The sequence below is a fragment of the Manacus candei genome, unplaced genomic scaffold, assembly GCF_025592945.1.
Source record: "Manacus candei isolate 608988 ecotype Guabito, Panama unplaced genomic scaffold, ASM2559294v1 h1tg000014l, whole genome shotgun sequence".
Lineage (NCBI taxonomy): Eukaryota > Metazoa > Chordata > Aves > Passeriformes > Pipridae > Manacus > Manacus candei.
In genome coordinates, this window is record NW_026138062.1 from 45,996,696 (window position 1) to 46,023,582 (window position 26,887).

Below are 26,887 nucleotides of genomic sequence, written 5' to 3' on the forward strand. Positions count from 1 at the left end.
AATTGTATTCAGTGTGAGTGATTCAAAATAGAAGCATTTTAACACTGTTACGATTAAAGGAAAATGTGTGAAAATTTGTCAACAATATGTAATCCACCTGAAAATGCCTGATTTGCTTATTATTGCCTGAGAATATTTTTTTCTTTAGTAGTAAAGAATGAAGAAAAGCGGGATCGTGTTTTTATACATCCAAGTTCCTTTAAAACCTGTGTGATGCACTCAGACAGCAGTCGTGTATGTACCAAGCCTGTCATTACCACCACTATACCAGCCTCAAAACTGTGGGACAATCCCACCACTGAGCCTTGGGGATCCCTTTTCTGGGTGGATAAAACAGTGCAGTCTGGGATGATAGGAGAGGGAATCAAGTTGCATGGAGATAATCTGAAGTGCCAAGCCACGGTGAGAGTCCGGCATTTATGTTTATTGCCAAATTCTTATTTCAAAGAGGATTTCTTTTTTTGTATGTGGAGAAAATACTAGTTTTTCTACGTATTTTATTAATCAGATTTCTAGAACTTTTTTGGCATCTTATGAATTCTGCATAACTGATGCCCTGAAGAGGAGGTGAGACTCCTGGGGAAATGTCCATATGTAAAATGAGACATCAAAAAGCCTGGATATGCAGAAATAAGTTGGTTTTCTATAGTTATAATAGCTACTTCATATCTAATTCAGAGTTTATTACAAAAATTACAGTAAAAGGCTGTTTTTAGTGACAAGGTCTCATTGCTGCCAATTTTCAGCTCACTATGGAGACTGATTCAAAATGACTTGCATCCCTACACATGTGTGTGTACACAGATGGTGAATTACAGATTTAACTCAATGTAGGGGCCAGGTGCTAAAAATACACGTTTGGGTAAAATGTGGGAGGGAGAACAGAATGAAAAAGACAGACAGCTGCTCATTGTCTTGCCTTGAATAACTGTAACTCTTAACAGTCCAAGGAAGTAAAAGACCAGGCTAGAAAATTAAAAACTTGACAGAGGTAACAGCCTCTTGCAAAGGCCAAGGATATACAATGCTGAGTACTTTGTTATGAAGATGTCAGGTATTTTCTAGATTGGAGAAGTTTTTTCATTGTGTGAAACAACATGGTGCTGATACTGCAGAAACTGTCCTGCATATTTAAACTGGTGGGATCCTTGTCTAACAAGTACTTTCAGACAAGACTAATCTCAATGCCTGTGGGGTCAAGGTTTATGTGATTTAGATACACAAGATCTAGGTTTTCAACTCCCATTTTTGTCATTGATTCGTCAGAATACACTCCCCAAGGCTGAGCCAACTGCCTAATGGCAATGGGAAGTTTATTGTTTCAAGATACCTTGGCCAGACAGAGGAAAATATTAAGTCAGGGTTGTGTTTAAGCTCTGACCATTCTGATTCAATAAGATTACATGGCAAGCACAGCCTCAAGGTATTACCTTATTCCTAATGAAAAAAAAATACAGGAGCTACAGCTTCCATTTCAGGGAAACATCTATCAAGAAAAGAGGTCCTTCAACACTTACATTTGTTTGAACACAGAATAAGCACAACCTTGAACATGACACTGAGAAGAAAAACAATGTGCCATCGCATTCGTAGCCTGCAGACAGAAAGCACATCATCTCCTGGCAGTGCTGGTGGCCCAGAAAACACTCAGTGACATAGTGCTGAAAGAGTCCTTTCCCTCCTTCTGACCCATCCAGAACTTAGGTCATTAAGCTACCTGTTTTCCCCAGAAAGCCAATGGGGAGGCATCTCTGCAGGACAGTTTCTCCTGTCACAAAATAGTTGCTCTAAGATTGGTGCAGTCAGTCTACACCTGGCAGTGGTGTTTGCTTCCAGTGCTGAAGGAACCTAAACAACTTTGCTCAGAAAAAAGGAGCAGTTGGGGTTTCATGTGCTCAGTCAGATACACTTCTGAAGAGGTTTAACTCTGGCCTAAGCAGAAGCACCACAATGCTGGAGAGAACCAGCGTGTGTTGCTTGTATAAATTTTGTCCTAGTTACTAAGATTAATATACACTGTACTATCTATTCCTGGCCACAGACCATGCTGACTGTTGGAAATAGGGTTATGTTCTTTGTTCCCTCCCAAAGCAGACATGGTCACCAGGTCATATGGTAAATGGGAAAAATGCTTGGGGATGTGCCTACAAGTATGAAGGTGATAAAAATTCCCCTTCATCAGTTAGAGTTAATATGAGTTCTCTGTGATTAAGCTTTTGGGAAAAGAAAATGGGCTGTTAGATCCTCAGCTGAAGAAAAGGGAAAGGAAGAAGCCTACCTGGGAATTGGTAAATGATCTGAGTAGAGCATAAACAGATTTTCACTAATAGGTCACAAGTATGAATTATGCATTCCATGCTTCTTAGGAAGAAGAGATGATCAAGAGCTGGCAAAAAGTAGGATTTAGGAGATCTAATGAGGTCTCCACTTTCATCCTTCCACACATGCTGAGTTGCCATAGCCAGAAGAGGGAGACCCAGGGAACACTGGTATTCTGTGGAGACGACACCAACAGCTGAGGAGTTGAATCAGAAATTATTTGTTGGCCATGTCCTTTGCAAGGGGATGACATCTGGTAAAAATTACCTTGACCAGTGTGAAACTGAAATGTTGTCACCATGGAATACTGCAGAGATTGAAATAAACTTGCTTAATGCAGTTAGGATTTTTCTATCAGAACAACTTCAAAGTATGATATTGCTTTACTGACACTGAAATATTTTGCACAATGGCATTTTTTTCAACAAATGCCTAATAAAACACAGGAGTTACCTTTCTGCCAGGGCAACCACCCAACCAGGGATCACAACTCTGCTGCAGTCTGTCGCAGGCTGCCACAGCCATTCAGACTGTCTCAAAGCTGGACATTTGGGACTTTTAAGGTACACAATTCCAACATATTCCTGTCATGTTCTAACTTCAGGACTGGGGACCCCAGAAGTGTACCAACTCCCACAGAGACTGCCTGGGAAGCCCCTGGGAGCATGTGGGATTTTCATTCTCCCTCCATAGATTGAATGGGTCTTTATATCTCAAATTTACTGCAGTTGACGCCGTTTTTATATCCAAAGATCTCCATCTGCCCAGTGCAGCTGAGTGAGAGCAGGGAGTCTGGAATTCCCAGGCAATCATGCCACTTAGGCTTCTGTGAACTGTTGTTGAATAAAAAGTACTTTTTATTTTTTTGTCTGTCCCCAAATATTTCCTTTTCAAATTTCTTCTGTTAACTTTTTTCATATTTGTGCAAAAGAATTTTTCAGAATAAGAATTACATAATAATTTTAAATATTTTAGCCAACCCATTGTTATCAAACATAACAAGCAAGGTTTTAGAAAAATCACTGAGGGCCAAAGTATACTTTTCACTGTGTACCTATCAGAGGGGTTTTTTTCCCATTTTGTTAGTTGAAGTAGTCCAGAGGAATTAAACAAATAGTTAATAGTTGTGGAATCTCAGTGAAGTCCTCAAATAGACTGAATAAAAATATTTGTGTTTATCTGACTTTGAAAACAATCAACATTTATTAAAATTTTAAATTATCAAAATTTAAATATGAGTGTTTTCCCACTCTTGCTATCATTTATTTTTACCAATAGAATATCCTGGCTTATGTAAAATACACATTAAAAGATTGAACTGACCCCTTGAGATATAATTCCTTTTCTCCTGCTTATGCCTCAGTTCCAAGAAACATTTGTTTGTGCTTGTTTTTAATATTTAACTGAGATACTGGAGAGCACTTGTCTAGTAGTAACTCAGATCAAGCATCAGAAGCCATACAAAAAGAGACAGCTCTTGGGTTTAAGACCAGAGTTTTTCAAGTAGAACAGCTTCATTTAGCAAAAGGCCTGCACTCTGCTGAGTCAGAGGAGATTTTAGCCAGTGTCTTCCTTAATCAGGGTAGTGGAGTAGATCAGCAGGTATTGGTTAGGGTGTAGACCATTCCTTCTATTACTGCGTAATACACTGGTAGTTTTATTCCCACCTTCCATTTTTGCCTGGTTTTGTGACCATTACTGTTCAGTCAAGGGTAGTTGAGAGACTGCAAAAGTCCTTGTATGCTTCTTGAAAGCAGGATTTCCAGAGCAGGAGAGGAATACTAACGCTTTGATGTGAAAAATCACAAGACACTTCTAAAGAAGCATCCACTGTAGGTGGACCCTTCTCAACAGATATACAAGTCCCTTGCTGCTGGATGTATCTTGTGCTCTGTCAAGTTTCTATAGTTCAGAGGACAATTCCCTGAAAAGGAAGTGAGTCCATGTAGTTGGGCAGTTGAAAACAGTCAAGATAATAGTCCATGTGGATGTCCACTAGAGGTATTTGTGAGAGAAAATAGCTCATTTGAGAGTTTCCATGGCATTTATTGGCTAGAGGAGAGCGTTCAGACCAGTTGTCAAAGTTCATGTTTCCCCCATTTGAAAATGATGAAGTTTTTGTCCATTCCTTCCTACTTACCTTCCCTCCCTCAGCCTTCTCATGGTCCCCCTGAACGTGCTAGAGGCTCCTTGCAGTGTTCAAGCATTTGCAGCTGGGAAAGAGGAGTGAGAATATCTAAGAGAAACAGCCCTGCAGACACCAAGGTCAGTGCAGAAGGAGGAGGAGCAGGTGCTGGAGCAGAGATTCCTCTGCCCATGGTGCAGACCATGGTGAGTCAGGATGTGTCCCTGAAGTCCATGGGGGTCCATGGGGGAACAGAGATCTGCCTGCAGCCCTTGGAGAATCTCATGTCAGAGCAGGGGGATGCCCAAAGGAGGCTGTGACCCTGTGGGAAGCCCATTCTGGAGCAGTCTCCTGGCAGGACCTTGTGACCCCATGGAGAGAGGAGCCCACATTGGAGCAGGTTTGCGGACAGGACTCGTGATCCCATGGGGAGGCCAACATTTAGCGATCTTCATGGAAGGGACCCACGCTGAAACAGTTCATGAAGAACTGCAGCCCATGGGAAGGACTCACACTGGAGAAGTTCATGGAGGATTATCTCCTGTGGAAGGAACCCCATGCTGGAGCAAGGGAAGAGTGTAAGGAGTCCTCACAGGGACAACATATGATGAGGTGACACAGCCCCCATTTTCTGTCCCCCTGTGCTGCTGGTATGGAGGATTTAGAGAAATGTGGATTTGAGACTGGGAAGAAGGGAGGGGTTGGAGAAGGTATATTTTTTTTTTTTAATTATTATTTGTTTCTCATTATCCTATTCTGACTTTTGATTGGTAAGAAATTAAACTAATTTCCCCAAGTCAAGTCGGTTTTGCCCATGACAGTATTAGGCAAGTAATCTCTCCACCTCCTTACCTTGACCCATGAACCTTTTGTTATATTTCCTCTCCCCTTCCTGGTTGAGGAGCGAAGTGACAGAGTAACTTTGATGGGCACCTGCTGTCCAATCAGAGTCTATCCACCATACCCTTGTTTTGCCTCATGGAATATATACATACTGAGCACCCAAAAGTCGACCGTAATATGAGCAATCGTAAAGTCAAATGGAACAGAGGTGGGCATGGTGAGACTAGGTTTCATCTCCTAAGAATCTCCCAGCTACCCAGACAAATGCAAGATAGTATAGAGGACAGCGACTAGCTGGAGCATTTGAGGCAAGTGAGAAGAGGTTTCTGAAATCCTTCTTTCTTCTGCTGATAACATTTAATCGAGGGCAAACAGGACATGGGAACTGGAGGGAAAATGCTTCTGTCCCAGAAGAAGAATGTGTCTATAGGACATTCACTCTACTCAGAGTCACCATATATTTTGCTCACTGAACTAAAGGGCTCTTTCTGATCTTACATTCAAACACAGAGTGAATGTAGCACAGATTGTGCAGTCAGACACCTCTTACTAGATCCATGTGCCAAACACATGGATTGGCCTGCGGTATTGGAGCCTACAATGGTGAAAGAACAAATAAAAGGGAATTATACATTAAAGCCACCAACACACAAGCTGGTCTGGTTTCATAGGAGCATTATTTAATCAACCATAGGAAATACATGGTGTTCTTTGGGTAGCGCGGTAGCTTATGTTGGATCTGAGAGATTTTTGTAGGAGTGGATCTGATAAGATATTACAACACTGGAGGTTACAAGAGGCTTGAGGAGCAAGGCTACCCATCCTGCTCATGCAGCACATCTCAGTAAGGTATTTGTAAACATCCATCAAACACTCCATGCTTGATTAGCACCTTAGTAACACAACTGAGTTACCAGAGGCATCTAGAAATTGGACTGATAAGTTATGTTGTTGTAATCTTCACTTTCTATGAGCAAGGGTTGTATCTCTGAAGAGGTTCCTCTTTTTTTCTTTCGACAGGCCTTAAGGAGACCTGTGAGCACAGCAGTAACGATGCCTCCAACCACAGCTGCTCCAACCAACCAAGCCCAGATCTGACGGGCTTGCTGAAGGTAAGGTGTCAAAAAGTCTAGGAAAGACTGAAGGGCTAGAAAAAAAAATAGAAAAAGAAAGGCCCCTTTACATGATACCACGTACAGTCACTTTATGGAAGTCGTATAATAAATAATACTGGAAGGCTGAGTATAAAGAAGAACAGTGGTAGAAATTATTTGAGGGTAATAAATTGTTTTAAACAAATCTCTTCAGACCTTATAGTCTGTTTCTCAATCTTCATATTAAAGGCAGGAACAGAATTCACTGTCCCCAGTGCTCCTTATGGTTTTATCAAAACATAAGACACAAGAAGTTTGATACTCTATGGCCACAAATCCTGCTAGCTCAGCAGGCAACAATTACTGAAGCAGAATACTAGGGAGAGTTTAAGGAAAGGTCAAGCCTATTACAATCCTTTCACAAAATACTTACCCAGCCTCAAACAATTTACAGCTCAGGGATTTCCTGAACCAAACGTGATATTGTTGTATGTAATAGTCATTGGAGGACTTTTTTTCCTTCCATCATCTTTTAAAGATGCTCTTTGAACTTTTATCACAACTTTTTGCAGCAATAAGATCCCTGCCTTAACTATATATTGAATGGGGGAAAAAGCTTCGTTTCACTAGTTTTGAACCTGCCCCCTGCTCATTTAATTTGATAGTTCTTGTGTGGGAAGTGGTAGTAGACAATTATTCTCTGGTTACTCTCTGCACAAGAAATCCTCTTTCTCTGGTGAATCCAGGGCAGACTCTCACTGTTAGATAATCAGCTGCCATTTTGCTTTGTGGTATGAATGTGCGCATCTGTCTCTCTGTTTTTCTTGCTAAGGCTTAAGGAGTCATGAAAATCCTGCCATAGAGGGCTTTCCTTTCGCAATAGAGATTGGAAAGGGACGGGTTCAAAACACACCCAACAACCTGGCTTGAATTTGAAAACTGGGAATGCTGTCCCCTTGGACCAAGGAGGATTTTGAATCCACATCTCCCAATTAGGATCTCTAATTGCTATTATTAGCTGTAATTACTAGCTAGGAGAAAACAAAAGAAAAAAAAAAGAGCACCTCTATGGGCACCTTCTCTGGGAAACACTATGGTGGTTTATTTTTGAATGCTCTTTATGCATCTGGACTGATTTAGATGTACTTGACCATATTTAGTATGGTATACCCCCATAAAGGCTGTAAATATCTTCCTGTCATCTTGCATTTTCACTGGTGCCCAGAGAAACAATCCCATATACCCTCTTTGATCGTGGTACTTCTGAGCGTGCGCTGTTATATGCTCTGTGTTCTGAAAAGATGGTACCTCCCTGGGGCCTGGGTAAGGGATGTAACCAGGAAGCTGCCTGATTTGGCTCAGCCCTCTGACTACTACCCTCTATTAGTATTCCAGGCAGATAGGGATGAGATTGAAGAAAGAAGTCCCAGGGTTCAAAATGGGACTTCAGGACACTGGGGCATTTAGTTGAAGGAGCAGGTGAGCAGATAGTATTCTTCTCGATTCCTTCAGTACTAAGGGGAAATGCTGAAAGGAATAGGAAATTTCAACTGATCAATACATGGTGCCATAGGTGGAATTTGGTTTTTTTTGACCACAAGGTGGCTTACACGGCACCAGGCCTGCTCATGTCAGATGGGGTGCACCTAACTCAGAGGGGGTAAAGGATCATGGCCCAGGAATTAGCAGGGCTGATTGAGAGGTCTTTAGACTAGGCTCAGAGGGGGAAAGGGATAAGACCAGGATCACTAGAGATGAGCTTAGGTGAGGCAGGCCTGTGACAGGGACCAAACTACCAGCCCAGCTGAAGTGCATCTACACCAATGCATGCAGTGTGGACAGCAAGCAGGAGGAGCTGGAAGCTATTGTTCAGCAGGAAAGTCATGATGTAGTCACCAGCAAGGAAACATGGGGGGATGACTGTCATGACTGGAGTGCTAGAGTGGATAGCTATAAGCTCTTTAGAAGTGACAGGTGAAGCAGGAGAGCTGGTGGGGTAGCTCCATATGTTACAGAGGGTTTTGCATGTATTGAAATCGACAGTGATGAAGATGACAAGGTTGACTACCTCTGGGTGAAGATCAAGGGGAAGGTCAACAGGGCGGATATTGTGGTGGGAGTCTGTTACAGATCACCTAGCAAGGACAAATAGGCTGATGAGGCATTCTACAAGTGGCTGGTAGAAGTCCAGAAGTTTTCTCTGGAAATACACAGCATAGAGGAAGCAGTCTAGGAGGCTCCTGGAGTGTGTGGAAGACAACTTCCTAACACAACTGCTAAATAAACCTACCAGAGGAGGTGCCCTGCTAGACCTGGTGTTTGTGTACAAAGAAGGACTAGTGAGTAATGTGATGGTCAGTGGCCATCTTGGGCATAGTGACCATGAAATGTTAGTGTTTTCTGTACTCTGTGAAGGAAGGAGGAGCACCATCAGAACTTCCACCTTGGACTTCTGGCGGACAGACTTTGACCTGTTTAGGAGATTGACAGAGTCCCTTTGCAGTCAGTCCTGAAGGGAAAAGGAGTCCAGGAAGGCTGGATGTGTTTTTAAAAGGAACTGTTAGATATTCAGCAGCAGACTGTCCCAGGGTATAAGAAAACTAGTCACAGGGGAAAAAAGATCGACCTGGAAAAACAGAGAACTTAGGCTGGAACTCAGGGAAAAACAAGAGAATCTACCATCTCTGGAAGTAAAAATAGGTAATTTGTGAGGACTCCAAAGATGTTGCAACATCGTGTAGGGAGAAGATTAGAATGGCCAAAGCCCAACTTGAACTTGATTTGGCCACTATAGTTAAAAACAATCAAAAAAGTTTCTATAAATACATTGGCAGCAAGAAGAGAGTCAAGGAGTGTCTCCATAATTTTTTGAATGCAGAGGGTAGTGCAGTGATGGGATGAGGAAAAGACAGAGGTACTTAAATGCCTTCTTTGCCTGAGTCTTCAATATCAAGACTAGTTGTCCTCAGCTGAGCTGGAAGCTGGTGATGGGGAGATGAGTGAAGGCCTATAATCCAAGAAGAGATGGCTAGTGACCTGCTATGCCAATTAGACACTCACAATTCCATGGGCCCTAATGGGATGCAGCCAGAGTATTGAGGGAACTACCAAAAGAACTTGCCAAACCCCTCTTAATCATCTACCAGCAGTCCCAGTTAACTGAATAATTTCCAGCTGAATGGGAATTGGCAAATGTAAGGCCCATCTACAAGAAGGGTCAGAAGGATGATCCGGGGAACTACAGGCCTGTCAGCCTAACCTTGGTTTCTGGCAAGGTTATGGCACCATCCTGAGTGCCATTACATGACACATGCAGGACAACCAGGGGATCAAGCCCAGCTAACATGGATTTATGAAAGGTAAGCTTGACCAACCTGATCTCCTTCTACGACAAGATGGATGAGGGGAGGGCTGTGGATGTGGTCTATCTGCACTTCAATTAAGCATCTGACACCATCTCCCACAGCACCTTTCCAGAAAAACTGGCTGTTCATGTCTTGGATGGATAGACTCTTTGAGGGGTAAAAAACTGGCTGGATGGCCAGGCCCAAATTGTTGTAGTGAATGGAGCTAAATCCAGCTGACCGCTAGTCACTAACAGTGTTTCTCAGTTTTGGGGCCAATCCTGTTTAACATCTTTACTGATGATCTGGATGCAAGGATTGAGTGCACCCTCAGTAAATTTGCAGACGACACGAAGTTGGGTGGGAATGTTAATCTGCTCAAGGGTAGGAAGACTTTACAGAGAGACCTGGATAGACTTGAGCAATGAGCTAGGGACAACTGCATGAGGTTCAATAAGATGAAGTGCCAGGTCCTGCACTTGGGTTATACAATCCCATGCAGTGCTATAGGCTTGGGGAGGAGTGACTCGAGAACTTTTTGGCAGAAAAGGACTTGCGGCTGCTGGTTAACAGGGGCTGAACATGAGCCAACAGTGCGCCCAGGTGGCCAAGAAGGACCTGTCTCATCTACTGTGCCTGCAGAGAGAGAAAAGAAGAAATGGCTTAAGCTGAGACAGGGGAGATTCAGATTATATATTAGAAAAAAAATTTTTCACCATTAGAGTTGTCCAGCATGGCTCAGGGAGGTGGTGGAATCACCATCCCTGGAGGTGTTTAAGAGTTGTCTGGATCTGGTGCTGGGTGATGTGATTTAGTGATTTAGGGGTTACACTGGTAGTACTGGGTTGACAGGTGGACTTGATGATCTTAAAAGTCTCTTCTAACCCTGATGATTCTATGATTTTGGTTTGTAGTACCTCTAGGGTTAAGCTGTCCTTAACAGCTGAAGTCTGAATAATTTTCTGAGATGTTATTCAGTTTAGGTTGAGTTTAGGCTGAATATGGTTTGTCCCTACAACTCAGTTTTACTTTGATGAATGTTTGGTGGGTATTTTTCTGTTCCTTGCTTTCCAGTTAGTCCAACTTTGTATTCTGAGATTGCATTTTCAAGAGTCTGCATGTTCAGCCTTCTACTTGTATTCTCATTAGACATATTAATGCTATACAACCCTAAGAATTACACAAAAATTAGATTCTTGATGTTTCAGAGTGAACTCCACAAACCTCTGGCTATGCAGGACATTATCTCTTTAATCTTCATTTCTCATCTGTCAAATGAGGACAGTATCATTAACAGAATCCTTTTTATTGTGAATATGAATTAATATTTCTGGAGGACTCAGCTGCTGTAGTGATCATCACCAAAGAAAAGCCTTAGAGGAAATATCTTCAGGATAGAAATTCAGAAGTGTGCAATAAATCACACATTAGGCTACACACTGCTCAACTGGGAAAACAAAAATCAGAAGTGAAAAGGATTGGATATCTGTTTCTTAATGAATGCTGTCTGTGCTGTGTAGTGAATGACTTGAGGGTCTGGGGAAAAAATAATGTGCAATTAAAGATAATGCTCACCCTGAGAGGTGGAGGGTGGGTTGTGCTTACTTAGACTTTAATGCTGGCACACCTTAACTTTGTGTGCTTGAGTTTGTAACTCCAATTTCTTTTTTAACTCCACTCATTTTGTTTATATTACAAACATGTCCAAGTTAGAAACAATACAGCTATTTAAAGTGAATTACAATTATGCTAAAAGGAAATTTTGATACATAACAGAAACTTGACACTGTTTTAATGTCATAGCAAAAGAGAATTATTACAAAGTTCTATTCCTTGCAGAATGTGTCTAGGATATGAGGGTTGCCACGGTTCGAAGGGGGGATGGAGCCGTGACACAGCACGGATGGGTTCGGGAGACAAGGTAGGGTGCAGATGGAATGCTTTATTGAGGTGTGCACAGGATTTTTTATCAGTTCAGGCAGGGAAAGGGCCAGAACATGGGGTGGAGCATGGGACAGACAAATGGGGGAACAAATCGGGATAGGGGCACAGGCAAAAGAGGGAGGACTGTGGGAGGAACCGGGGAAAGAAAGGGCGAATGGAGGCTGTCTCCTCTCTGTAGCTTCTCCAGCCAACCAGCAGGCAGCAGGGAAGTGGACAAGCCTGGGCATGCCCGGGAGATACAAAGTCTGGGGAAACATACAATACGTATATACATAATAACTGTAGAGTCTGTATCATAAAGTCCTTTCAATCACTGTACATCTTTTTCCACTTCTGAAATTGTTCCCATTCTGATTCCTGGTACCTCACAGAGGGTTTTCTATGTGACATCTTAAATTTGTGCTTCTCTCTCCTCCATCAATATTACTCAGAGGTCTGACCTATCTTCTTCCCAATAAAACATAATGTCACATTTCATGTCAGGCTCTTTTTGAAGAAATTAATCTATTTTATTATATCATGCTAATCAATCAGACATGTCCTTCTCTTGCTTTCAACCTCAGTCTATACTGGTTTTGTAATTAGTTCAAAGCCAAAAGCCATCTTCTTGTATCTACTGCCTGTTTCTTTTTGCTTCACAAAAGTGTTTGGCATCACTATCATAAAGTTGCCATGGCAACTTTTGTATGTTAAGGGATGGAATAACACCCTGTGATCTGTTAATCTGTGACTCTAACACAGCAGTAAAACCTTTGACTGGACTGGCTGCTCAACCAAAATCTTGCAAATTGCCTTTTCAAGCATTTTATTATCATGATTCTTTATCTCTAACTGTGCAAGGCCCAAAAGTGCAACAGCTGTGTTTGCTGATGACTACTCGGGAAAAGTGTCAAGGGAGTTGGGAGCAAGGGGACAACATATAGCTGTTTTATTAGGAGACTGGCCAATGTCAATCCCATTCCTTTTACATCAGTGTTTAGGATAGTCCTCACTGGAAATGGCCATGTCAATATGTTCATGACAAAGCAAAAGGAAGCTAGGTTGAGCTGCTGCTTGATAGCTACCCTCCCATCACTGACAGAAACCAATATCTTGCCTTCTTGCTCTATTTGATGGGAAATTAGCAGCGACTAATCTCAGCTATGGTCTTAACATTCATCTCTTGACATGTTCTTGTTCTCAAAGAATGTGTTAGTTCTAGGTAACAACAACAAATAACTTCCTGTTCTTAATAAATCAGATTGTTCTTTTTTAGTGTAATTTAAAAATGCCAGGCAGTCTATTTCATGTGGGTTGATGAATGTCATTGAAAGGGTAGTAAACCACAACAGTGTAATTTTAAGGTGAAGCAATGTGTGTCTCCTATATTTAGGGTAATAATGTGGATTTTGCGTGATGATTGAGGAAACATACTATGGCAAATCTATCATTGAACATCCTCGGATATGCCTTTTGTGGTAATGTCAAACCATATTATTGATATAATAGATCCCAAAGATTAAAAATATGCCCTAACATTTAAACTTTTAAAAAATATTTGTATATTTTAGATATTCCTTCTATGTAAACCACAGGATGGCAAAGTCTTTCTATGGTTAATTACATAAATTAGAAATAAAAACTCTGGCCAACCAAAAAATAAACGAAGAAAAATTCTACAATTTATCTATTGCCATAGTCCCACTGATATGTTGGCAGTCTTACTACTGCATTTGACACCCATTTCTACTCCTAACCGGGGTAATTAATGGGCATTAGGTTTTAAAGCAAACCTTGAGACAGTACAAACATTTCTATCACTTCTAGCTTGCAATTTTTTTCTTATCCTAGTGAGCAAGTTAATTTCTACCATTTGTTGTGTCTTTGTGTTTTGCTGGTTGTGTCCCTCTGGGCATTCAAAGGGAACACCAGTGAGACTTCCACAATCAAAACTAGGAGGATGAACTGAATGAGATTCGGGTTCTGGAGTTGGTTTTAGGGCAGGATTACTTGTCTTTCTAGTGATGAAAATTTCACAGCTCTCACAGATTTCATCGGAGTGTCCTCATTATTACAGCTTGGAAAGTGCTTTTTAATGTCTTACAACAACAAGACAAAGTCTGGAGAAGACTGTCATCCATATTCCACTATTTTTGGACTGCAAGAGATGCTGTGCAATGGGTGTTAGTGGGTTGTTTATGGTCGAGCTACAGTATCTCATGGTGTAAACTCAACCTACTCCCTTTCAATTTTGTCTTCTGCCCCAGGTGGGATATCAGGAAACTATGACTCATCATTCATCATGTGGCTGTCTCTAGAAACAGCGAGAATCCAGTAATTTCTGACAATGACTTTATAATTAATTTTTCAGTGCTGAGGTTGATTAGAGTTTTCTCTGCCTGTTATTTCTGTGTAGTAAGGTGTTGCTGTCCTGCCCACTTGGTGGCAATGATAGCCAGACTCACAGAATGGATTCCTGAAAAAATGGATTACTTTGAAGTGTTGAGAGAAGATAAATCAAATATTCCTGGGTGTATTTATAAAACAATACTATTTATTTTTTATTTGACAACCTCAAATCACTTGCACTTTATAATAGCGTTCTTTCAAATTTACTTATACAAATTTCTTATAAGAGAGGTGAGATCTGTCTATAGGATACCTGATGTCACCACACTCTATATGCTACCAGGGTGTTAAAAACTCACCAAAAGTTTTCTACCTCTAAATGGCTCTTAGGAAAAGAAGAAAAAAATGTTTTTAAATCCACATTTCTTTTCCTCTATTAAGTGTCATTATATAACCATCAAAATATCTGTCCTTACTTTCTTTTTACTGTTCTCTTTGTTTCTCTCTGTTTTAATTAACCTGAATCTACACCTCCTTATCTATGCCTGAAGAGAACCAGAGGCCAAAATACTCTCTTGTCATCTTTTATTTAATTTAGAAATCTAAACCACTTCCCAAGCCAGCATTTTGCCACCTTTAATTGCCTTTTATTGTCCTAGCATCCACATTTTTGTGTGCATGTCACTATTTTATAATAGCCTCTGAGAACATAACATTACCCTTTCACATTGTGGCCAACACTGTGTGCTCCTGAGTTGGGAGTCTCTCCTTGAAGGTATCATATTTGCCAGTTGCCATATTTTCTACTGACCTGGGTGGGATTTTGCAGTCAAATTGCTGAAGAGCCAGACATAGAAATGAGCTGCAATATGACACTGGATCTGAGCTATGGATCCTCCTGCAACACATGCAGGAGCAACCTGGCTTTCTGCATTGTAGTCACAATTCCTTGCTTTGACCTGAGTCTCAAAGATCCTTAGTTAAGAAACATACTTACTTAGCGTCCAGAAATTGAAACTGATGGTCAGATTCTTAGGTTTATAATTGGGTAGTTGTCTGTTTTTAAAAAAAATAAAAAGTGGTTTACCCAGCTACTCATGTAGTGGCCATCAAACCACTGCTGGAGTGTGTCCTGAGAAGGGTAACAGAGTTGGTGAAGGGTTTGGAGCACAAGTCTTATAAGGAGTGACTGAGTGAGCTGGGATTGTTTAGCCTGGGGAAGAGGAGTCTCAGGGGGCCTTCTCTTTACAACAACATGAAAGGAGGTTGAAGCGAACTGGGGATCAGTCTCTTCTCCCAGGTAAATTCGGGACAAGAGGAAATGACCTGAAGTTGTGGCAGGGGAGGGTTAGATTGGATATTAGGAAGAATTCCTTCATGAAAAGGGTTGTCAAGCACTGGAACAGGCTTCCCAGGAAAGTGGTGGAGTCATCATCCCTGGAAGTGTTCAAAAATCATGTAGACATGGTGCTAAGAGACATGATTTTCACTGGGCTTGTCAGTGGTCATTTTATGTTGGATTCAATGATCTTAAAGGCCTTTTCCAACCTAAGTGATTCTATGGTTCTATAATATTGTTCTCATTGGAAGAGGGAGACTTTCTGGGGAAAAGTCAAGACTGCATCTGTAAATTATCTGTTTTCATTTCTGAAAGAAGGAAAAAATATAGAAAAGACTTAGTCCAGTCCCTGAAATATAAGCTCTTGGAGTAGCTCTTGACACAGTAAATTGTTTTGACAGCTGTTGCTAGGTGGTGCCGTTAGTCTTCCAAATCTTTTTATTGATGCTAACTAGTGCTCGTTTTCAGTAAGCTGTGAGGGTTGTGGTAGTTTTACAGCTCACAGTTCTCGTGTCAGGGAAAGCTGGGTGTCTGCTCTGGCTTCTGTTCAGAGCAGCTCCCCAGTAACTCCACTCTGACATGTGCCTTTGGTTCCCGAGGGATGGATTTCCATAAACACTGTGATCACTTCTGTTTTAGCACTGTTGTACATATAGAAATAAATGAAGTTACAGTTAAAATCAAATACTGTCACACACAGATTTGCTTTGGAAAGCAGAGTTCCAGGCATCGGTTTTTCCTCAGGGACACAACAACAATATAATTTAGCATTAAAATGCCATTTTGTCATTGAATTCTTTCCAAGTTTTATTTCTTGTAACCAGCCTCATCATGCTCTGTGTAGTTGTGCTTCATATCTCCAGAGCTGCTGGTACTGTAACTCAAAATGGCTGCAGAGTCAAAGAATCATCCAGGTTGGAAGAGACCTTCAAGATCATCTAGTCCAACTGTCAGCCCAGCACCACCATAATCACCCCTAAACTTTTTTCTTTAAAGAAAACAAGCCAGGTCTTTAGACCAGCATAGAGTCAGATCTTGTGTGCTCATCCCTGACTCTATCATGTCCTCTTCCTTTACCTTTCCTCTTCTTCCTCCTTTGGAAGATCTGCAGAAATGCTGCCTGTTCTTGAACACCCAGACCTTTGCTACTGATTTTTTTTTCCTCTGTAATTTTTCCCTATTTGTCCAGTAACACCTGGTTGCCAATGACAGACTTTCTCTTCTCCCTTGAGTACACAGGAACTTTCAGGGAGAGTCAGCAGGCTTTCCTGCTTCAGGTATCAAGAAGTTTCTGTTTATGCCCACGTTCCTCTGACCAGGAATCTAGCATTGCTATCTTGTCTGTATTTAAACACTAGGGTAGCAAGAAAATGTGTATCTGCATTTTGAGAGTCCAGCCATTTTCCATTTATAACCAGTTCTTCTCTTCAGCCAAGAAATAGCTCAAGCTCTCATCTCAGTGAGATTAACAAGGAGTTGAGCGACATCTGAGGATTATCTGGGCTTTCTGAACAGCATTGAATTTTATTTTTTGTGTTGATCTTTCAAAATAATTAGGGAACTTCTTTCTTTACCTCTGTGTTAAAAACATGGGCAGAATTTATTAAGGTTTTCATTTTCTGAGGACTGTGTGCTCCCCTGGAAAAAAAGAAGAGTCCAGGAGGAAACAGAAGTGAATTGTTAAATGGTAAGTAGCTTATAATTTGCTTCATTTTGTGGTATCATTTCAGGATTTAGAATTCCTGGAAGTCATGATATTTGGAACTTTGTCTGAGTGGTACAATTCTAACAACAGTATGAGTTTAGGAAACTAATGGCTTTCATTAAAATGTATGAATGAGTATTTCTGGTCTTGATCTGAAATTAAATTATAGCATCAAGAACAAAAAGGCAAAATACTACTAAAACAACTAAAACTATAGTTTTGAAAATATATTTGAAATATTTATTAGATTTTTTTCTGTCTGTTTTTATGATATGTTAGGAGAAATAGTGACTGCTGTATCTTGGTTATAGTACTAAAATGACCTTAAACAATTATACTGGAGAGCTGCAGATTTCTTTCATTACACATAAAAGAGACAAAAAATTAGTTTTCAAGATGACTGTAAAAAACACAACCTAGATTTTTACAAAATGTGAGCAAACAAGCTAAATGCACGATTGGACAGTTTATCAAGTTTGCAGTAAACATATACTGCCATTAGTAGATGCCCTGAGACCTGATATTCTTTTGATAAAGACAAAAATCAAGCTATGACAACGCTAGAGATGCTAAAATATATCTGGTGATATTGCTATAACATTACTGGACTTTCAATTCTTAATAACCTTTTAACTGAAGGGACAAGTTTGCAGAATGTTTTCTGCCTCAAACAGGAAAAGCAAACATGCCCAGTAACCTACCTGTTCAGTGGCCAGTACTCTGCAAGGATAACTGCATCCCACATCACAGGGAGCTTTTGGCAGTGTTGAAGATGAGAGATGTATCTGTTTTAAGTGCTGCACAGACCTTGTGTAGTCTTTGGTGCTGCAATGAATTTTACTGTGGGTATTTAAAGGATCAGATTACATTTATAATCCAGAAAGAGAGTTTTGAATCTGCATTCCTTCGAACCATGTCCAGAAAACTGAAAATCCCACTTGTTGGTGCTACACTGTAACAGCTGAGCTGGGCAAATGGCAGGATCAAAATCCAGCACTTTTGCTTTCCAGTTCTGATCACCAGCTGATCATCTGAGTCAGATTCTGCTATTAATAGGCTAGAATGGATAATATTAATATCAATGACTGATTTTTGGTTGGATCTTTTCTAATAGTAGTATGTGGATTCTGTATCAGACCAGAAATGTGAAAACAAGAAGGTACAATGTGGGACTATATTCAGGAAAAAATCTGGAACAAAGGGATTTTTTATCTTCTCATTTGACAGTCATATTCTAGGTTATAGGTAAAAAATGTTACATTTTACATTTACCAAAAATTATAATATTACCTGGTTCTTGCAGATACTCATAGTCATACCCCAGCTCTCTTGAGGACTTAAAAAATTCTCCATTTCTGTAAAGAGGGATGAAGGGGACCATGTAATTTTCTCGATTGTGCCCAATCGGTGCATTGGCTGCTGGGTAAACTTCTAGCATGGGCCTGTGTCTTCTTAACCATCGTTCAAAAATACTGTGGGAAAAAAAAAAACATGTCAATCAGCGGTGGAGATCAGCAAAAATTTTCTTCTTGAAAACTAAAAAAAGTGTTGGCTTTCTTTTAGTTTTTTTTTGAATCCTGGGGATAAAGTTGCGTGCAATGTCTTATTTTTACATGTGTGTAATGCTTTCCAAATGTGAAGTTATGCACTTCAGTGCTGAGTTCCTATGCAAACCTACAAAAAGCAAAGGCCTGCAGTGCTGCAGAGAGGCTGAATATGTTTTTAAACTCCATAAATGTAAATAATTCTCTCTCTGTGACCTGACTGCAACCTCTGCTCAGCAATTGATATGGTTGTGAGGGATAGATAGAAATTGATTAATTGATTAAAGACCTCAGTCATTCCTCCTCACTTTCAGAAACATTTGTAGCTGGTTGTGAATGGTCATGTTTTCTGCTGCTCTGTCCTGTTCCCCTTCCTTCAATTTCTTACCAAGGATTTTCACACTTGCATTAGAGTGTGGTCACACCATGGTTGGTTTAACATCAGCTAGGGAGTGGAAACACCTGAGGGAGAAGGTATAAGCTATCTGAGTCCAAAAACTTGACAGGTCTGTTGTCAGTAAAGTGTCTTCCTCCAGAATTAGCTTCTTCATTGACCTTAGTGTCTGCACTCTTGTTTAACACATTCTCACTCCTCTCTCCCAGTGCTGTTGGGCAGCTTTTTTTACCCTCTTCTTAGATATGTGATCCCAGACGTCTACTAAGGTCCCTGATGGGCTCAGCTTTGGCCAGCAGCAAGTCTATCTTGCAGCCAGTTGGAACAAGTGCTGTCCGACATGGGGACAGTTTCTGACACCTTCTGACAGAAGCCATGCCTGTAGTCCCCTAACTACCAAAATCTCATCATGTAAACCCAATGGAAGCTGTTACCCATATCTCCATCCTCAGCTGCTCCTTTCCATTTTTCTCTCGCAAAGTTTGTCCCGTTATCTGTGTGTCAGCGCAGGGCTATATGTCTGCTCTTCAACTCAGAGGCAGAAAGCTTAAAGGCTGCAGTATGGGAAGAGTTCATATTGACATTTTCAAGTCAACTACTACATGTGTTTGGAAAGCAAAATTGAGAATCTTCCAAAACACTCTCACTCAGACACTTTCCCTGTGTCCGAGCTTTTTCTGCTCAACTCTTTCTTTCAGTCCTCAAATCCTTTCCCTGATGCCTTTGTGTTTGTTCACCTGAATGTGCCAGGTTGGAATAGGGGAGGTGGAAAAATGGTACAGGGAAAGCAGATGCAGGTATCTTTTAAATGAAGAAAGAGGACCCAATACTCAATCAGAAGATACTGGTAGGAAGTGAGTATCAACATCAAGTTCAGGGAGGGGTCACTGGATTCATTTATCAGTTATGAGAGATAGAAATGCTCTAAAGAGATAAGTAAATTGCACTTTGATTGAGATCTTGGCTCAACTGTTGCTCCTCCTCAGCATAGGCCACCAACTGGAGGACAAGGACTTCCCCCCCTCCCCTTCTAATTAGTAACTGACTGTTCAGGGACTCAAGTTATCTCAGAAATGCACGTACTCAGGAGTATCAGGATCTTTATCCTGGGATCTGCTGCTAGACTTTATTCTTGTTTTGAGGCATAAAAACAAGAGTTTTTACGCATATCCCACCACATTAAAACCCTCTCACACTCATCAAAATAGAATAGGGCTAAAATCTTGGTTCTTTTTTTTAGAATCCAAAAATTTAATTTATGAAAACATCACTATGATAATACACCTTGTCAACTCTTAACAATGCAGGTATTACTTTTGGTTGAAATCTTTATTTGTGGCTCTCTTCTTCAGTTAATTTCATCGACCCTGTCTAGAAAGACTCTCATCTGAGTAATGTTTAGCTGAAGCTTTTAGATGGATAAATTTAAACAGTATCAAGGCTTCAGATGCAGTTATCACAAGGTTTGAACAGAAACTCTGTAATCATTAGAGAACATAATGAAGAAATTAATATTTAATCATTAAAAACACATAGACTATAAAGTAGTAATTTAGCTTGAGGAGGGGTGGTGTGTGGGAGAATGTACTCCAATCTTTCCCCTGCCTGGCTTTTACTCATGCGTTGGGTAAGATACTCTGCCTATTAGTGCCTTATTTTCCCAGCAGTTGCAGATGGGAGCTGAGATAACTCTTCTCTGCAGCATAGGGTTGTTAGAGGTATGTAGATACTTTAGTTGTGGGAACATGGTAATAACTTAGAAAGGTGGCAGAGACATGAGTTGGATCAGGTTTTTAAAATCTGGTGATTATCCATACCCTAACTTTGGAATGTTCAATGTGAGGTACTTCCTGGGGCCTGATTTTTAGAAAATGCTGAGCAGTCACATTCTGAAAATCCGGAGGGCTGATTAGCACAAGGTTCAGAGCTAAAAGTCGTCATTCGCCTGAAATAGCTTTGCATGACATGCCCTGAAATGCAGCATCATCTCTGGATGAGTTAAGTGTTGCTGTTGCATAAGCACTTCCAATAAAAATCCTTAGGCCAGTAATCTTTCAAGCAGAATGCAAATGAGAAGCATTTCCATGGAAATGAACATATGTACTTTTGGATTCTTTCTTTTGGATTCCTTCATTTGCAGTGTGGTTCCCACATTAGGTATCAAGCTTTTTGTAGCAGTAACAGGAGCATTGAATTGTCTGCTCTCACAGCTGATCTGCAGATTTAGATGAGATAGCACGCCACTAATTACTTACATGATGAGTTGTACTGATGCACAAGATACATTGCACAATTCATTGAGTTGTTTGGGAGCAGTTCTCTCTGTTAGCCAGCAAAAACCATATCATCTTGACTGAAATCTGTTTCATCAAACATATCTGTATACCACCATAGAAATCTCAGAAACATCCTTTAAGGCTTTAAGAGTCACATTTTCCTTACTCTGTCCTGTGCATTTATATTGTACTTGGGGTTTTTTTTGATGCTTTGAAAGATTAAGATTTTATTCTGCTTGATAATAAAGTGATTGGATGAAGTTGCATTTATTATTTCAACTTAAAAACTTGTTCCCAACTTGTTTCCAGCTTGTTAAGTAAGACGGACTCAAAACAAAATTTTTTACTTGGCAAGATAATGCATCATGCTCTGTATTTTCAGGAGGATGTTGGTGGATTTTTTTAATTTTGTTTGAGAAAACTGATAGATTTAGTATATCAGTAGTATTTTTTACATCTTCATCTGCTTTTAAGTGGGGCACTGCCATTTCCCTGCCTTACTCATATTTTATAAGAAAAGTTATGCAAGAAGAACCTTACCCTTGCTTTTCAAGAGCAGTTTCTGAGCTTAGTAGAAAAAGAAATCTCCCAATTGCATTCAGCTGGGGAGAAAAGTCCATGGAGAGGGCACAACTTAAGCTGTATTTCTGTTGGTGAAGTACAAGTAGTTCTTGTTGGACATCATAAGACATTTCATATCAGAGAGTTACATTTTATAACTCCTCAACTAAGACTGTTAAATCCTTTCATAAATTTTTAAGGAAAACTGAAATCTTGAAGTAGCCTATGGCCTTTGCTGTCAGCCAGGTAGTGATATTGGCACGATGCTCCTATCCTTGCGAACTTGTCCTAGCTGAAAAGATTTGGGCCAAAAAGAAGTATATCCAGAGAAAATAGTCACACTGCCTTTTGTTTCTGAGTGCTCTGAGGGCTGAATCATACATTGTAGGATACTTTTTTTCTTTAAATAAGATACTTTCTCCAGGCCTGTCTACATTTAAGGCAGTTAGCATCAAATATTTTCTCCTTCATGCAGTGCTATACTTTCCTATAGGCAAAGAGAACACATCTGAACAGCTATGATGGATCAATTCTTCCATGTGCCTTGGTCTATAGAGACAGTTGTTTTATCCAATAAGAGGTATGTCATTTCCATGACAGAGAGAAATCGGTTCTTCCATCCTCAGCAGTTGATCCACTTACAGTAGACAGCATTTTTTCTTTTCTTCCTTAAAAGTAGTGATGTAAGTTATTTCCTTTTAGTATTTTGAAAAATGTGTACTTGTTTCCTATTCTTTTCTTGGTAGCTACAACCTTGGAAGAGTTTAGGAGTGCAGAACTAAAGCTACATGCAGAGAGACAAAATGCTGATGTAATTAGTCGGTCCTTTCATGGAGTGACAAAATTCCTGGTAGAAAAGTCAGTTTTGTGGTACAGCAGGAGACCTGAACTGCCTAAAATTGTTGGTTATCTTGGCAAAACACCACTCTTATGTTCTCTTCATATGAACCTCTGCCTCCTTCCCTGGACCTGAGAGAACCGAACAAAGCAGGACCATGAATTGAAGGACATCTTAAGGGCCATTTTATTCCATGTTGCCTCCCTGTCTTGACGTAATTTTGCTAGGGGTAACGAAAAGAGATGCAAAGACTCAGATCAGGGCTCTGCTATATCCATTCTCCATACTAATTTTGTACAAAAAAAAGTACTGGACGGAAGTTAAGTGAGAAAGAGAGAAGTCTGTCTGGCTCCTACAGAAGCCTGATCGGTTACTTTCTTCCTCAGCATGTAGACAAAGAGAGCAAGCAGATAAGTGTAGCTAATTTGTATAGGTGGAAGTGGTATTTTCTAGAGACTGAGACTTTTTCAGCACTGCAACTCCAGCTAGACTGGCATCATTTAGGAGATACTGGCAGCGCTAAAAAGAGCAGGTGGAACGTGAGCATGGTGGGTAAGACAAGGTTAGAAAAAGGAGAGTAGAGAAGCGCTAACCAAAAGTTGTCAGGAATTTTATTTGGACAATGGAAATGGAGAGAACCCAAACTGGGATTAGCAGAAATAAACCATATATAAACCATAAATCCTCCAGGGTAACAGTTCTAGCTAGAAGGGTCACAGGCAACCAAAGCTTAAGAAATGGAAATTAACTAAATTAAGTAGAGATTAGTCTCCTGATGTTCCTAATGCTCTTTGTATTTCTTCAGCTGCAAGCAAAAGTGACTTGGAAGAGATAGCTTTTATTTAAAGGCCTTGGGCAGATTAAAAAATAATTCTATCTTGATTAGGGCAAAGATTGTCTGCATCTGGAAGACAGTCTTGAAGAAATCTTGAAGAAATCAAAGTGCCCAAACCGAATGTCGCAAGTAAGAGGCCAAGGAACTGAAAGAGATAGGAGACTAATTTGAATATTGAAAGATGTCCTGTCTCGCATTTGGTATTCAAAGAGGCTCAATATCTCTAAATTGCACTTCCAAAATAGAAATTATTTTGTAGTGGGTGTGATGTCAAAGTAATTACTAGATTATGATAATCAATACTCTAGGCAAAGATTATTTTTGTGGTAAGAAGTAGAATTTTAATATTGTAGAATGGGTTGGATTTAGGCAAATGTAGACTAAAATAAGGCTCAAAGTTTGTATTTAAACATAGAAAAAATTGATCAAGGAACCATCTGATTCAGTCAAAAGGCACATGCTTGATGCAGAAATAACCAAGGGAGATCATCTGGTCAGAAGGACTCCTAACAAATCATAAAGGCAATATTCTTCCTGCATATTGGAGAAATTTTAGAGAGTCTTACAGGCCTTATTTTACTCTAGAGAAAATAGGCACAGAGTACAAATGACTTGCCTAAGTTCATACTATACATGCCGTAGTGGAGTGGGACCTCAGCTACAGGGCCAGTTTGTGCCTACCAAACTGTGGCACCCATTGGAGTTAGGTTATATCATTGCAAAGCATGGAGTCTCAATTTTATTTAAATTTTTTGCTATACTTCTGTATTCAGGTCATTGTAACTGTTGATGAGCTTAATACTTGTGTGTGCCAGCTCTAATCGGTCCAGAGAATTGGTATGTGGTAAAGAGTTATAAAGTCACCCACCTGGTACGTTGATGTTTTGGTAGTTTGAATTTTCATTCAGGGAAAATATACTTTGCTTTTGCAAAAAGTTTTTGTGTGGTATAGTGCTTTTACAGAGAAAATTAAAGCCATCTATAAAAGACACAGATATATCACTTCCCTTTAATTTCATATAAATAGACTCAAATATTTTCCTTGTCCTGCTCTGTACATACTAGGTTATACAAAATGAAATGAAATGAGCCTTAGCAGAAAATTAATTAAAAAAAAAACCAAACAAACAAACCCACCTGGTGGGAAAATTGGATTGATTTGAGGATGATTAAAAAATGGCCACCAATATATATTTCTGAATTCATATTATTTTATGAATAATATATGCAGTGGGATTATAGCTAATGAAAGGATGAGTCAAGAAATAAATGGGTTTATGTTGCCAGTGGGAAATATTAAACAGAGTATAAAAACATTTCTGTATATAGGTTGGATTTCTTCATACTGTTCCAGATAGTGTTGTACACTCTGAAAAAAAGATGCTGCTTGCAGGAAGGAAATCTTAAAATCTAGAAAAAGTAGGGTAAAACAGTAAGAGTAGGCATTTTCTTTATAATTTCCAAAGTGTCCCTTCTAAGGGCCTTTTCCCAACAGTGTGCTTCCACAGTTGTTACCAGAGATACACTTGACTGACTGAATGTAAGGGGGGAAAATCATAAATATCTGTTACTAAAGATTTCCTTGTATTGAGCCACCTCAGAGACACTGACTCATAGTGTAAACCTAACTGTCCCTTCACTAAGATTTAATAGGAGAAGTTTAATCCAGTGTGTTTTACCTTGCAATTAAGGACATCTGGAGAGAGGGAAAGGGGGAAGATGAGGGTTCAGTACTTCTATATGAATTCCTGTCACACAGTCAGGGACATGTCACACTGCAGGTGTGCCCAGTGAGAGGACTACAGTCCCCTAAAGGTGAAGGTTCATGATCACTGGATCCGTAGCACCAGAGAGGACAAAGTACGGTTTTCCTCCTGCCTCCTACTTTCTTGTCCTCATTTTTCTTGTAAGCATTTGCACAACCATGCCATAAGCAGGATTAAGGAACTAATTTCATTTCAAACCAAACATCTCATTTGTTTTCATTTGTTCTGGGATATCTGAGGTAAGATAAAGCCATAGACCTGATTCATTATGCTTTTGTATGATGGCCAGTACCCACACAAGGGAGGAACAGAGGTGAACACCTCTGAGTTGCACTAATTGCTCAGTAGGACTTTTTCTTCTTCCTAACCTATGTACCAGGTTAAACTGACTTAAAGCAACAATGAAACTGTGCCCTTTGCTTCTCAGTAACTTGATAAACTTGTGCCTCAGCTAAGCTTGCACTCAGGAGTAATCTTTCAACTGCTAGGCAGCCACTTTGTAAGCCACTAATAACTTTATCACATTCAAATCTGAAGCCCTGTCACTAGTTGTGCCAGGTTTGACACAAAAACTTTCATTCCTCATCTAGAGTTGTGAGACAGGCTAGATCAGACCGACTATGGCAGAAGAAAGACAGAACATTGTTGCTTAAAGCTCATTTATACAATTTGTTTCAGTATCATGAGATCTGACATTCTGTAGAAATCTGGCAAGCAACATGTATTTGCATTTGGAAAGAAAAGGAAAAGGAAGCAAATTGAGGAAAGCTGAAATGCCAGCCCAAGGACTGTGATTACACAGTAGTCATCACTTTAAAAGTTGGCAGTAGTCAGCTTGTATTGCAAAGTCACCTCAGGTAATTCCCATCCCAAACATTTGGGAGAAACATCAGCACTTCAGTCCTGGAAGAGCTGCTGATGCTGAGGTTGTAAAGTCAAGACCCTGTACTGTTTGCCAATGTACGCAGTTATATTGCAGTATTCTTTTCTTTTTGTTTTAAGTTGGCTAAAAACACTGCAGGGACTCTAAGGCAGGTTGTAAACAAATTACACCATCATAATGCAAGTGTCTGATTAAAAATTAAGATGCTGCCCTCAATTACTGTGAAAACCCATCCAAGACCTCTGAGGCTGTGTCCCTTGCTGGTGAATCACTGATGAGGACTGCCCTGTGTTATGGTGCTTTCTCTGTGTCTAGTCCCAGCTGCTGTGGAACACCCAGGGGCTACCCTTATCAATTCCAAGCTGCAGCATGCAGCAAACATCCTTGGACAGCATTGCCTCTTCCACAGACCCTTTCATTACCTCTGTCAAGTTTCTTCTATGCCAGTCCCTGGACCAGCTACTGGACAGACCTCTTTATGCAGACATGTGTGTGTCTACCTGTGAGTGAGGCAACTGGAGACCAGGCAATCCAGTTAATGGGTCGACTGGGTACCTAAGGCCAGTTACTGGGGAATCCAGACTTTTTATGTGTATATCTCTCTATATGTATGTATATTTTCCTGTAACAGGCTTTCATTCTGGTCAGCCAAAGAGGTAAAGAGGATGAAGCTGTTGGTACCATTGGAATTTGTGTGAGAGCTGCATTTCTTGTGTTGATCTGTGTATCTGGTCAAACATGTTAGCATA

The 26,887-nt window shown here is 40.3% G+C and overlaps 1 protein-coding gene across 2 annotated transcripts in view; it reads right to left on the bottom strand.

Moving 5' to 3' along the window:
• Positions 1–5,950: 5,950 nt before the first annotated feature.
• TYR (tyrosinase) overlaps positions 5,951–26,887 on the bottom strand; it is a 56,982-nt gene continuing 36,045 nt past the window's right edge. The window contains exons 4-6 of one of the 2 annotated variants that reach the window (XM_051779256.1): positions 18,332–18,513; positions 11,254–11,261; positions 5,951–6,426 (exon numbers count right to left, since the gene is read on the bottom strand). In XM_051779256.1, coding sequence (XP_051635216.1) covers positions 6,211–6,426; positions 11,254–11,261; positions 18,332–18,513 — 406 coding nt within the window. In that variant the 3' untranslated portion in view covers positions 5,951–6,210. Of the gene's footprint in view, positions 6,435–11,253; positions 11,262–18,331; positions 18,514–26,887 lie in introns of both variants that reach the window. The other variant, XM_051779255.1, reaches the window with a different exon arrangement.